Raw genomic sequence first — 14,664 nt, 5'->3', positions numbered from 1 at the left:
TATCCCCTTTATCCCCATAACTCAGTAACCCCACCTAACCTTTTGGACACAAAGGGCAATTTAGAATGGCCAATCCACCTAACCTGCACATCTTTGGACTGTGGGAGGAAACCGGAGCACCCGGAGGAAGCTCACGCACACAAGGGGAGAACGTGCAGACTCCACACAGACAGTGACCCAAGCCGGGAATCGAACCTGGGACCCTGGAACTGTGAAACAACTGTGCTAACCACTATGCTACCGTGCTGCCCCATCACCCTACTGCAACTTGCACCCTGCAATCCCCCTGATGCACTATCAATTATGCAAAGACGAGAGTAGGATGTAATCAAGGCTTTATTACGCTGAGATGTGTGGCCTCCTACAGCAGCTGACGAAATGGCTGCTATACGGGGAGCACACATATTTATACTCTGCCTACTGGGCGGAGCCAGCAGGCAGGGATCTACTCCCATACCTGTAGAACAGGGGCCTTACCCTAAAGCACCTATATCAACATCCTATATATACAATATATACATCAGTGGTGACGACCACACCCCCTCCTGCCAACACTCATCTGTGGCCTGGGCCTTTCTGCAAACCTGGGCCTCTGGTGGGTGCATTACCGGCAGCTGCCACTATTTCCCCGATGGTGCTGCGAGGCAGTGCACAGCTGCCGACAGCACTTAGTAGAGCAGGGGGTGGGATTTCCTTCCCTGGCTTTTTGATCCCGTGGATGGTCTGCCGGTCTCCAGTTAAGGGCCTGATGGGCACTTAATATGGTGGGTCTTTCCAAAAGGAGGTGACACGGTGCTCCCAACCAGCTCTCCAGCTGCCAGGCTGTTACAATCTCCATGAGGATGAACTGATTAATCTCCCTGTGAGCCTCGTGGAGCATGAGCGCCCCCGCTGAGGGGCCGGAGACCCATCAGTGGGATATTGATCTTGGGACATAAAAGCCAGCCTAGATAGGAGCCGTGCTGTTGTGTCCTGCCTGGAACTTGAATTGTGTTTCTACATAGTTTACTTTGACAATAAACCTTCTCCTCTCTGACCACCAAACAGGCCAACATCACGATTAAGTATCACCCATCATTCTTTCTGAATTAAGAAGGATTGTGTAGATGTCCAGCTGAAATATATTTATGTTAAGGCCAAGGTGCTGGACCTGGGAGGCAGGTTAAGAAGGGAAGGGAGGGAGGCTCTCCAGGTGCCTGTTAAATATAGCGCCAAGATCTTCGAGCGCCTGGTGACCCCACCACCGCCACAGGATTCGCAGTGCTCCACACAGATGCAAACATAATGAGCTGAACAGCACAAGATCATGCACGTTCAGCCATCCCGCTCCCCACCTTGTGGAAATCACTCAAACTCCCACTCCCGCCACCCTAGAACTCAGAGCAGAAATTCTACTTTGCATTCCAGTAACTTCTCAATCTATCCAATACATATTTTTTTTGAGAGTTTCCTGCAGAAAAATGTTGAATCACTAAGTGATTAATGACTTCTTCTTACCATGTAGAGTACGATTATGGCTGTTTTTGACAATGCAAAGACTCCGGAGGAACAAGTGAAGTATTGGAAACACTGGCATTCCCGGCAGCATACAGTCAAGCAACGGGTCATTGATTTTGGTGAGGAAATTTGTACCATCTTGTTCTAACCAAACTTGGACATTACATTTTATTTCCAATTGCTTTTCTTTCCTACTCCTTTTCACTATTTTTGTTCCTCAAAATCTGGCTGAAATATGCTGAAAATATGCACATTGTACTGAGTACCAATGGCACTAAAATTTAACATTAGCTGTCGTTAATACTTATTGAAGTGTTCAATACTCATTTCACCTGTGATCCAGTAAAAGACTTTACAGAGAGCATTCCATTATGTTAGATCTTGAACACTTTGATGAAGTGAAATGCATGGGAAAATAATTTAAAATACTTAATCATACAGAACAGTCCTGACTTTTAGATTTAAAGGAAAATTTAAAGTCTAATTGGTGATTATTGTCTCTGAAGAATGTATGACATAAGGAATTGAATGCAGTCTCAGCAGAATACATGCCAGGAGTGTTATAGATGCCGGTGCTGTTAAGCCAAAGTGCCCCAAGGTGAACACTGCTCAATCTTGCAAAGTCAATTGATTCAAATAATCAGCAAAAAACTCTCCGGATGACTTTAGCCTCACCATCAACAGCCAGCCAAACTGCGCTCGAGAAAATCAGCTTATCAGGCAGATTTGTAAGGATGCGACCATTTAAAGGTTAGATCAAGAAGGACAAAGCGCATGTGAGGAATAAATACCAGTGTGAACCAAAATAGTATAACAACCAGCACAACCTGTAGACCTGAATGGTCTGTTTCTGTGCTGTAAATACAGGTCTAATGTGAAATTGTAGATTAACTCAGATTGTAGGTTGGGCGGTGGCAAAATGGTAAGCACGTCTGCTTCACAGCACCATGGGCGCAGGATCAATTCCAACCTTGGGTGACTGTGTGGAATTTGTATGTTCTCCCTGTGTCCAAGTGTGTTTCCTCTGGATGCTCCGGGAGTTTCTTCCTGTAGTCCACAGATGTGCAGGTTAGGTGGATTGGCCATGCTAATTTGCCCGTTAGTGTCCAAAAGGTTGGGTGGGGTTACAGGGCTACGGCAGGGATGTGGGCCTAGGTGGGGTTCTCCTTCAGATGGTCGGTGCAGACCTGCTGGGCCAAAAGGCCTGCTTTTGCACTGTAGGGATTCTATGATTCTATGATTAATGGCAATGATGTATAATGTTGTTCACATGTTCTGCTAACCTGCACACCGTTGACTAGTGGGGGGAAATAAATCATTTTCACTGTGCTAACCAGCCTGGGAGGGTCAATGATTAAACAGGCCTCTTCTAAATTCCCCACATAAATGGTTCAGACAAAGAAATTACAGACCTTAAACGTTTGCAGGATTTTCCAAAGAGAAAGGTGATTCATTCTTGCCTGATCAATGTAGATACCATGGGACATTTCTGAAGGGTTAGAAGATGTGAGAAGCTTTTCATTCTTCAATAGTTAAAGGAAGGATTTCATGCATAACTGTTGAAGGTCAGGCAGCACGTGGCGCAGTGGTTGAGCACTGCCGCCTCAAGGCGCCGATGTCCCAGATTCAATCCCGGCTCTGGGTCACTGTCCGTGTGGAGTTTGTCCATTCTCTCTGTGTTTGCGTGGGTTTCTCCCCCACAACCCAAAAAGATGTGCAAGCTAGGTGGATTGGCCACTCTAATTTGCCCCTTAATTGGAAAAAAATGAATTGGGTACTCTAAATTTATAACAAAAAATAACTGTTGAAGGTCACAGCACAGAAAACGTCCATTCAGCACATCATGGGTGGGATTTTCCGCCCCAACGCACCAAATTTCTGCCCCGACCGGCCGACGGGATTCTCCATTACACCAGCTGGTCAATGGGGTTTCCCATTGTGGGGCAGCCCCACGCCGTTGGGAAACCCCTGGGCGCTGGCATAACGGAGAATCACGCCGGCGGAGAATCAGAGAGACATTCGGACTTGAAATGTTAACTCTGTTTCTCTCTCCACTGATGCTGCCCGACCTTGTGAGGTTATCGAGCATTTTCTGTTTTTATTTCAGATTTCCAGCATCCACAGTATTTTGCTTTTATTTATTGTATCAGTGGAGATGTTTTGTTGGAGAAATTCAAATTAGTCCCACTTTGGGCAGCTCTGTGGCACAGTGGTTAACACTGCTGCCTCATGGTGCTGAGGTCCGGTTCTGGGTCACTGTCCCTGTCGAGTTTGCACATTCACCCCGTGTCTGCTTGGGCTTCACCCCCCCAACCCATAGGTGTGCAGGGTAGCTGGAATGAGCACACTAAATTGGCCTTTAATTGGAAAAATTGAATTGAACACTCCAAAATTAAAAGAAAATTAGTCTCACTTTTTGAAACACCCAGCATACTTTTAAGCTTTGTTATTGAAGTCGAAACAACATTTTAAAATATGGACTCAAGTGTCGGATTCACTACACAATCGAATAGAAAAGAAAGGGACAATTTTGGAAACTTTGGGTCTCGCTTCCTCCGTGGCCACTGGCTGCTCCCCCACCCCCTCCATCTGCCGCATATAATTGATAGCAAGAGAGTAGTCGCAGGACTCCAATTGATTGCCATTCTATCTGTGCACATTGCTGCCACTTACTGGGGCAGCCAGAGGCAGGTGGCAGTATGTCCCAGGGCCTACTGGACCTCTGATGTTCTGATCTTCGGGGTAGCTCTGCTGCTTTACCTGCCTGTGAAATTTGTCACCCAAAAGGGCAGCATGGTAGCATTGTGGATAGCATAATTGCTTCACAGCTCCAGGGTCCCAGGTTCGATTCCGGCTTGGGTCACTGTCTGTGCGGAGTCTGCACATCCTCCCCGTGCGTGCGTGGGTTTCTTCCAGGTGCTCCGGTTTCCTCCCACAGTCCAAAGATGTGCAGGTTAGGTGGATTGGCCATGATAAATTGCCCTTAGTGTTAGGTGGGGTTACTGGGTTATAGGGATAGGGTGGAGGTGTTGACCTTGGGTAGGGTGCTCTTTCCAAGAGCCGGTGCAGACTCGATGGGCCAAATGGCCTCCTTCTGCACTGTTAATTCTATGAAATCCTCAGGCATTGCAGTGGCAGGCCCACTGCAGCACTGCTGGAATCCAGCAGCCAGACAATACAAATTCACGCTTGGTGATGCGATCCCATCAGCAAACTGTTGTCCATCAGAATACTGGATCAGGGTTCTGATGGTGTTACAATAACACTGGAAGTACCATAGCCCACCAGAAAAACATCACTGGGAAGAGAATGCCAACATTGGTCTCAAAGATTTGTTTAGTTTCCCACAGTCCTTCTTCAAAAGGACTGTCAAAATCATCATGAGCTTTGTCTGGGCGGGAAAATCCCCGCGGGTGAAGAAGGCGATGCTTGAGAGGAGCCGCAGCGAGGAAGGGCTGGCATTGCTGAGTCTGATCAACTACTACTGGGCGGCTAACATAGCCATGATAAGGAAGTGGATGGTGGGTACGGGGTCCATCTGAGAGCGGGTGGAGGCGGCTTCGTGCAAGGACACCAGTTTGGCAGCTCTGGTCACGGCTCCCCTACCGCTGTCGCCGGCCAGGTACTCCACCAGCCCGGTAGTGGGGGCGGCCCTGCGGATATGGGGCCAGTGGAAGAGGCATGTAGGGGAGGTGGGTGCGTCTGTCTGGGCTCCAATATGTGATAACCATCGATTTGCCCCCGGGAACATGGATGGGGGGTTTCGAACATGGCTGCAGCGGGCGGGGGTGAGCGATATGTTCCTGGAGGGGAGCTTTGTGAGTTTGAGGGGCTTGGAGGAGAAATTTGGTCTGGTAAGGGGAAATGATTTCAGGTACTTACAGATGTGGGACTTTGTCCGCAGATCGGTCCCATCCTTCCCACGCCTCCCGCCAATAGGGATCCAAGACAGAATAGTCTCTAGAGGAGAAGGAGGAGAGGGTAGAGTCTCAGATATTTATAAGGTGCTCATGAAGGGGGAAGAGTCCCAGACGGAGGAACTGAAACTCAAATGGGAGGAGGAGCTTGGCGGGGAGATGGAGGACGGGCTGTGGGCAGAAGCCCTGAGTAGGGTAAACTCAACCGCAACATGTGCCAGGCACGGCCTGATTCAATTTAAGGTTGTTCACGGGCCCACATGACGGTAGCTCGGATGAGCAAATTCTTTGGGGTAGAGGATAAGTGCGCTAGATGCGGGGGAGGACCAGCAAACCACGTTCACATGTTTTGGGCATGTACTAAGCTTAGGGGGTACTGGGAGAGATTTGTGGGGATCATGTCCCGGGTGCTAAAAACGAGGGTGGTGAGGAGTCCAGGGGTGGCAAGTTTTGGGGTTTCGGAAGACCCGGGAGTCCAGGGCGAGAAAGAGGCCGATGTTCTGGCCTTTGCTTCCCTGATAGCCCGGCGACGAATACTGCTGGCATGGAAGGACTCAAAACCCCCGAAGACCGAGCTATGGCTTTCGGACATGTCAAGTTTTCTGGGTATGGAAAAAATTAAGTTCGCCTTGAGGGGATCTGTACTGGGGTTCGCCCGGATGTGGCAACCATTCGCGGAAGAGTGAACGCCAACGGGGGGGGGGGGGGGGGGGGGAGATTGGAGTAGAGTAGGAGGGATAAATAGTGTCGATGGGAGAGGAGCGGGCTTGTGCAGTATGGTTCGATTGAAGTATTGAATTTTACGTTGATGTTTGCACATTTTTGCCTTTTTTGTTTATTTTTGTTGTTATCTGTAACTGTTTACAATGCCGAAAAATACCTCAATAAAATTGTTTGATAAAAAAAAAGGTTTGTTTAGTTCACAGTTATTTACATGAAAATGACTTAATTATAACCATTTGCTTTTATAGCAGATTACAAGGAAAGCTGCAACACAATCAGCTGTGTGAAAGAAGTGGCATTCAATGCGTTGTCCTTCATCTGGGATACTGGCACGGAAGCAAAGGTAAGACAGAGAGATGTATGGGATATTACAGGGGATACCCAGTCACCTTCAATGACATTCACAAATTGACTGAGAAATTACAGTACAGTATACTCTATCAAATCCTGCTAAAATTGTCTGAAAACTAGTCACTCTTAGAATGCGCCATGCATCAATTTTAATAGAGGGAAATAAAACTTTAACTTACCTGGACAAGTCAGCTAGACATTGCATTGGTATGGTGTAACCCCTGACTAAGTTACCCCCTTTGCCATTTACACGCTGGTCTATTCCCACACTCGGAGCGACCCTTGACTCTCAACCTGACCCAGCATGATCGGAACGGTCCATGGCCTGGACCGCTCACCCTGAAATCCAGCAAGTTCTAAGATCCGACAGAGCACGGTTCCCAGACTGCCGATTTTGAGGTGTTGCACCTGGAACCATTTGATCAAACAGAAACAATGAAACTATATTTTATAATTAACCATTGATTTTTACAAGATACCCACCTAAATCTTACAGCCTACCTATCTATATCTGTCAGTCTGTCTCTCACCAGATCTATATAACCTGTTATTAGTATAAAAACAATGTGCATGCATGTCTTCCTGTCCTTCACACTTCAGGTGTCACAATTCCTGTTCTCCTTTTGAAATGAAAATCACTTATTGTCACGAGTAGACTTCAATGAAATTACTGTGAAAAGCCCCTAGTCGCCACATTCCGGCGCCTGGTACGGGAATCGAACCATGCTGCTGGCCTGCTTGGTCTGCTTTCAAAGCCAACGAGTTAGCCCAGTGTGCTGAGCAGCACCTGATATGAAAGTTTCATTTCAATCTGCTCCTATTTGCCTCAACTTTTGCATTCATTTAAAAAAAAAAAATTTTTTTTAAATTTAGATTAGCCAATTATTTTTTCCAATTAAGGGGCAATTTAGCGTGGCCAATCCACCTACTCTGCACATTTTTGGGTTGTGGGGGCGAAACCCACGCAGACACGGGGAGAATGTGCAAACTCCACACGGACAGTGACCCAGAGCCGGGATCGAACCTGGGACCTCAGCTCCGTGAGGCGGTTGTGCTAACCACTAGGCCACCGTGCTGCCCTTACTTTTGCATTCATAAAACAAATTAGCTCCTCAGGTGAACAAAGTCTTCAATAGAAAACCAGGCAGAAGCTGAGTCAATCATATCAATTATAAAAAATTACTTTTGGCTGCAATCATTCAGGAACATTTAGCAGAAACTGGATCAACCGAATTAGAACTAGGAGGCTCTAGAACTGGTCACTGCTTAAAAAAATAAGCTTGCTCATTTAAGCCGGAGATGAGGAGAAAATCTTTCTCTGAGAGCCGTGAGTCTTTGGAACTCTCTTCCTCAAAAGGCCATGGAGCAGGGTGATTGAATGTTTTCAGGCAACGCTAGATAGATTCTTGATAAGCAAGGAGGTGAAAGGTTACTGGGGATAGGTGGGAGGTTACAAACAGATCGGCCATGATCCCATTGAATGGTGGAGTAGTTTCGAGGGGCCGAGTGGTCTATTCCTGCTCCTAGATCGTATGTTCCAACATAACTGTTTTAGCTCAGTGGGCTAGATAGTTGGTTTGTGATGCAGAACACGGCCTGCAGCGTGGGTTCAATTCCCGTACCAGCTTACCCGAACAGGTGCCGGAATGTGGCTACTCGGGGCTTTTCACAGCAACTTCATACTTGTGACAATAAATCGTTATTATTATAACTGTTTGGAATGGCTTTTCAGAAATATTTTGGCCACCATAGGTATTCCTCACAAATGTACTTATTCAAACATCACAGTAAGGTTTCTAAGACAATAAACCATTTCACACTCACATGATAAAACGCATTTTCAAAATGATCTTTTTTGTTTTTGTTGTTTGGTCGCCTCAATAATGTCTTTACACAAAGGTTTCATCTTTCCTCCAAACCTTGGACTCAATTCAAATATTTTTCTCAGAGCGGTAACTCTGATAACGGTAAGGGGTTTTTGGCTACACACTGCCTGCAGAATGTCACAGGCTGAGCATGTGCATTCATCATTGCCCTATCTGCTTCAGCATGATGTCATATGGCAACTGGAGATGTGCCTTTCCTTATGTTGGACTATGATTTTGGAGTTATTGGGTGGGATTCTCCGTCCATTCATGGCAGTGGGATTCTCCCACCCCACCGCATGGAATGTGTGATTTGGCCGAAAGCCAAATTCTCCGTCCTCGCTAGCGGTGGTAGGGGGAGCGAACACGCAATGGAGAATCCGGGCCATTGTTTTCAAGAGGTTGTTTATGGCATTTTGCATGTGCGACATCTGAAACTTCAATTGGATATAGACATAATGTGTTGATACAAAAAAGCACAAATGAAGTACTTCTGAAATGTAGTCACTATTGTAATGAAGACAGCACATGGCATAAAATAAGGCCGACAAAGAACAATTAGATAAATTATCAGTGAATCAGTTTTAATGATGTTGGTTGAAGGATAAATACAAGACATTGGGAGAACTCTCCTGGTTTTCTTTGCAAGTGTAATGGAATCTTTTATGTCCACATGATAAACTGTCATTCCACATTGCCAGATAGATGCCAATGTTGTAGCTGTCCTGGAACAGTTTTGATGTGGAGATGCCGGCGTTGGACTGGGGTGAGCACAGTAAGAAGTCTTACAACACCAGGTTAAAGTCCAACAGGTTTGTTTCAAACACGAGCTTTCGGAGCACGTGTTTCGGTGCTCCGAAAGCTCGTGTTTGAAACAAACCTGTTGGACTTTAACCTGGTGTTGTAAGACTTCTTACTGGAACAGTTTGGCTAGGAGCCCAACTAGTACTGGAGCACAAGTCCTCAATACTTGTGCTGGAATGTTCTAAGTGCTCATCGCCTTTGTAACGTCCAGTGCCTTCAGCCGTTTCTTGGTATCACGTGGAGTGAATCAAATTGGCTGGTGACTGGCATCTGTGATGGTAGGGACTTTAGGAGGGGGTTGATCTGAATCATCCACTCGATACTTCTGGCTGAAGATTGTTGCGAATGCTACAGTCTTGTCTTTTGCGCTGATTTGCAGGGCTCCCCCATCATCGAGGATAGGGATATTTGTGGAGCCTCCCCTTCCTGTCAGATGATTAATGCCCCATTACCATTCACAACTCACTGTGACAGGACAGCAGAGTTTAAGTCTGATCCATTGCTTATGGTATCACTTAGCTGTCTATCACTTGCTGCTTATGCTGTTTGGCACATTATAGCATCACCTGCTTGACTCCTTATTTTTAGGAATGCCTGGGTGTTGAGCCCCGATCTTGAAGTTGATAGTAGAGTGGGGGTATGCTGGGCCATGAGGCCAAAGATTGTGGTTGAGCACAATTCTGTAGCTGCTGCTGATCCACGGCACCTTATGGATGCCAAATCTGCTTGAAATCTATCCCATTTAGTCCAGTGGTAGCATTGTACAACACATTGGAGAGTATCCTCAAAGTGAAGATGGAACTTTGGTTCTATAAGGGCTGTGCGGTGGTCACTCCTACCAACATTATCATAGACAGATGTACCTGTACAGATGGATTGGTGAGGATGAGGTCAAGTAGGGTTTTTCCTCTTGTTGCTTCCCTCACCACCTGCAGCAGACCCAGTCCAGCAGCCATGTCCTTTAGGTTCCAGCCAGTTCAGTCAGTAGTGATGCTACTGAGCTACTCTTGATGATGGATAATGAAGTCCCCTACCCAAAGCACATTCTGTGCCCTTACTATCCTTAATGTATCCTCCATGTGGTGTGCTACGGTGGAATTTGAACACCGGTCCATGGAACATTAACTTGGACCTCTGGATTACTGGAGCAGTGACATTACCATTATGCCACCACCTCCCCACAAGAGGAATATTATGTTGGGTTTTGTGAAAGATTACAACCCACGGGGTTTATATTGAAATTTAAACTAGTCTTTATTTAAAGTGTGCTATCCTCAATTGGCCCAAGTGCAAAATTGAAGAGTACATCGAATAATAATTGTGGGTTGTGACAGCTACCTTCTTTCTGACAATCTTGTCTATTATCTCAGTAGTTCAATAGCTTTGCCACTTTTGACTGAGACAATCTGGAGCTGATGTTTGTAGCCACATAATATTTACCCTGGAGGCAAAGACTGAGGGCCACACCCATTCTATTGTAAGAATCTGGAGGTGGTAGCCAGTAGTTGTATTATCTCATATTCCTTCTGGAGATAAAGGGTTACTTGCCTCTTAGTCAGTTTTCAATTTTTATGTTAAAAACCTCTCAGGAGTGACATTAATGACCTAATGGAATAATACTGATCACTAGCTAATGTATATATGAAGAGATGTGCTTCACTTTAAGAGTGAGATAAATTAAAATAGGATAATTTCTTTGAAGTGAAGTTAACTTACTTCACTCATGCAACTTACCGTAGGTCTTTGTTCAGGTGCAATAACTCTGGTCACTTCCATTAATGGATTGATCATCTCATACTTAAATGTATGTCCCGATAAATCTATGATAACATATGCCAAAAATGTTACAATAATGATCTGAAGATGATGCCTGTCCCTCACACACCCATCTCTGGAACAAAATAACACTTGCTGAGAATAGGCCTGATGTAAATTATTATGCTAGTTTATTTCATAGACAGTAAGTGAATTTACAGGACAAATGCTAAGATTGGCCATCACATGGCAGTACAAAACCATAACTACACTAAACATCTGCACAAGTCATCTTGTCTGACTTAAACTCCTTCTAATTGCTCCTTTATATTCCAATCTTGAGTGTGGTGCTGGCCTCCTCAGTAGCCATCTGCTTAAAATCCTAACTCTTGGGGTGGAACTTTGCAACCCTGTCACGGTGGAGGTGGGGCTGTAAAATGTGGCGAACCGTTCCAAAGTTAATTGACTTTGATGGGACTGTAAAATCCCACTGGCATAAAATTCAACCCTTGGTGTGCGTTTCTGACCTTCTTATCTCCTTATGTTCACAATCAAAGAGGACAGCCTATACCTGATCATACTTTCAAGTGCTTAAGGCTAGAGAATTTTTAAGACAGTGTGGGGTGAGATGAGGGCACTCATTGATTATTGCAACGCCGTCATAAATTGCTGATTGTTTTCTATCCTTGGGGAAATAATTTCAATGCTTAGTTCACAAGCCTGTTCTTCTCAATGTTACTTTAAAAATTTTCATGAAAATTCTTGGCTTTGTGATCCCAATAAACAAATCCAGCTGTTTTCTGAAGCTGTTCAGTGAATAAGTGGCTAGAAAATTCCCAAAACATTACACTTGCAGTAAATAACGTGGTAGCCTGTTATTGGAATGAGCCTTGCTGAAGATTATAAGGGAGCTTGATTGCCTCCCCACTTTCCAACTAAAGACAAGAAGCAGTTCAGTAAAACTCTTTTATCCACAGAGTGGTTAGAATGTGGAACTACAGGAGAAATGGGTGCTGATTGGTGGGCAAGTTGACTCTGATTGGCCAACGCATTGCTAGGGAGAAAGCAACAAGAAAGTATAGACTCACCAGGCTCCCGGCTAATTAAAAAATAATTCTCCGCCTGTAGTATAAATTGTTATGATTCTTTGAAATTTGCCACTTTGTGTTTGTTCTCATCAGCGCGAGACAAAAAGTTCGGGCAACATGTTTTTCTGATCTGCAATAATTAAGAAGGGCCAGAATTTTCTGGCCGTGCCCCCTACAGCTTGTTCTCCGATGGTGGAAGCAGCTTGCCATTGACCGCTGGCAAGATCTTCTATGCCTGCCGAAGTCTATGACAATTTGTATGATTCACCCCCTACCCCCCCCTACCCTCGGGTAGGGGGTACCCACTGTAAGGGGTAACCTTTGATCCCGCTGGTGGGAAGGGTCAGAAAAACTGCCCAAGAAGTTCTCAGGCGGCTTCACCTTGGGTACAGTTAGGAATAGGCTGCTTAGAAAATGCTGAAAACCCACTGATGTTCTGGTCAGCACAATCACAATAAATATTATTTTCACCAACATAAGCAGGCCTCCAGTAAATATGATAAACTTTGCAGGGTTGTACTTGTGGTGTGCATTTTCCCTGGTGGTGGGCGTGTGGTATAAGATCGGGAGTGGCATCTCGCAAGCCAGTTTTGATGCTCTGCCTTTGGCGATGTGCAATTGTGAGGGTAGAATGAGGCAAGCATGAGCCTCTTTTACTTTGAATATCTGTCAGGGTTGGAAGCTGTATTGAATTACACAAGTCTGGGGAAGGCTTCAACCACATCACTTACCACAGCATACTTACCACATTCATCATAAATCCAAGGGTCTGACCAGCTCAAGTAGATTTTTAAAAGGAGATTAATGACACTGCTGAGTTGATGGTGATTGGAATTTTACCTGAAGGGCTGGTGGAAGAAGATTTGCTAACAATGTTAAATAGAGAATGACTCTGGGTCTCTGGATACCCCCGTCCAGCGGCTACGACACTGCCTCTCCACTCCCTCCCATGTCACCTCCCCCCACTTCCTCCCATGCCACCTCCCCTCTGCTCCTCATCCACCAGCCCACCCCCAACCCGGACAAGTCCGATCCAACCAATAGTATATATGAACATGAACAGCCAACGTATATTCAGTTACCACAGAAACATCATTGTGAAGGTCCAGAAAGCAGTCGCAATGCTTTCCTTCTAAAGGAGTCCAGTAAGGTTGCTTTATTTGTAAGAGGTGTTAGAGGGGTAGCAACTCAAACGGACTTGGATTGACCTCTGCTACTGACTACATTAAGAAACACCTACCTGCAGAGGAGCATCTCGGTCTGAAGGCTTGAGCATCTGTTTATTGTTACTTGGCTGCAATTCCACCTTGAAGGAAAGTATGCAATCCAGTTTTGGCAGGATGAAAGTTGGCAGGATAAAAGATTGCAAGTAAAATGTGGCACGTCCTGCCTTCTGTCCTGTGACAGTTACCATGAACCATTTTTGCAAAATTGGCAATTATTTCCACTGATGCAACATACACAATTTCTATCACCACTCCAAAAACTGTGAAGTTTAAGAATTTTATGACTTTCTTAAATTGGTCTGATTGCATTTGATTGTTAATGTTTTAATAGCATTACCTTTCTGAGGATCATTGTTTAATGATTTCCACTTAAACCTTATACAATTGTTTGTAAGATATGTTTAAAGGTAATACTGTTGAGTTAAAACTGCATCTACACAAAAATCTGTGTAGAATCATGAAATAGAATGATAAGCTGATAGTAAAGTTACTTTAAAAGGTGAGGATTGGACATCATTCTATCAAACAGACTTGAGGAATGTAACATTCCTGAGGGCATTTACTTAATAATGTACACCTTGAAAATGTACCTGCAATGTTCCGAATCTTTCTCCCTAAAGGCTGTAGGGTGTGGAATCATATGCTACTTTCAAGCTAATTGCAGTCAGGGACAGGGAAAGAAAAGGAAAGTGCTGTATTCCCCTCTGTTGTCCCTCAGTCCCACTAACACCTGTTCTTTGTAGCACTATAGTAATTTGGAATTATATCCTGAACTGTTTCATGGCTATATTGAGATGGCTTCCTGCTATGCAAGCAACCTTTTAGTGCTCACTTGTTACGTTCATGTTCCTCTCTTGTCAAGCAGAACAAGGAAATAAAGTTTAAAAAAAAGTCTGATTCAGCTGTGACAGATGATTTAAAACTCCTTTGACAGCACGGTCTATAAATGTGTTTGAAACGAAACTCCTTCAGGGTCTGATGGTAATCGTTCCGCAGCTGTCCCAGTTCGGTCTGTTGAAGGAAACTTGAGTAAGACAGAGAGAAAAGCCCATAAGATCACATGACTGGGACAGGATTAAATTGTAGTCCAAACCAAAAAATTATTTACAGTTCAATTAGTTTTCTTTAACTATGGATTGGTATTTTTTTTACCTCAAAACATTTTCCAAAGTATGTGATGTAGGTTTGGCATGATGCTTTCTGATCTTAGCACATGACCACGTACATTTGTGCAGTCACAGAACACAGCATAATTCTGAGATCCTAAGAATAAGCCAGACGCTAATTAGAATTGAGCTGCGGGGAAGATTTGACATTTATTATGGCTATGTTGTTATTTTGCTTTTCATTTACAATTAATAGCAATGGCCCCACATAGCCTCGTTTTGTGCGCTGAGGACCTCTGCTCACCAGAATTCCTCAGTGTAGCGAGAGATCA

General features: G+C 44.8%; 1 protein-coding gene and 1 long non-coding RNA gene across 5 annotated transcripts in view; one reads left to right on the top strand and one right to left on the bottom strand.

Annotated features, from left to right (window-relative positions):
- Nucleotides 1-14,664, top strand: part of LOC119967372 (grainyhead-like protein 3 homolog) — a 109,199-nt gene that overhangs the window by 60,764 nt on the left and 33,771 nt on the right. For 3 of the 4 annotated variants that reach the window (XM_038799846.1, XM_038799865.1, XM_038799874.1), the window contains exons 7-8: nt 1,505-1,616; nt 6,386-6,480. In XM_038799846.1, coding sequence (XP_038655774.1) covers nt 1,505-1,616; nt 6,386-6,480 — 207 coding nt within the window. The remainder of the gene's footprint in view (nt 1-1,504; nt 1,617-6,385; nt 6,481-14,664) is intronic. The other variant, XM_038799857.1, reaches the window with a different exon arrangement.
- The window catches only part of LOC119967385, a 44,998-nt gene that overhangs the window by 3,563 nt on the left and 26,771 nt on the right, over nt 1-14,664 (bottom strand). The window lies entirely within an intron of this gene.

Source organism: Scyliorhinus canicula, chromosome 1 (assembly GCF_902713615.1).
Source record: "Scyliorhinus canicula chromosome 1, sScyCan1.1, whole genome shotgun sequence".
In the NCBI taxonomy this organism is placed as follows: Eukaryota; Metazoa; Chordata; class Chondrichthyes; order Carcharhiniformes; family Scyliorhinidae; genus Scyliorhinus; species Scyliorhinus canicula.
Note: the sequence above shows the minus strand (reverse complement) of the source record. Positions and strands in the feature narration are given on the sequence as shown.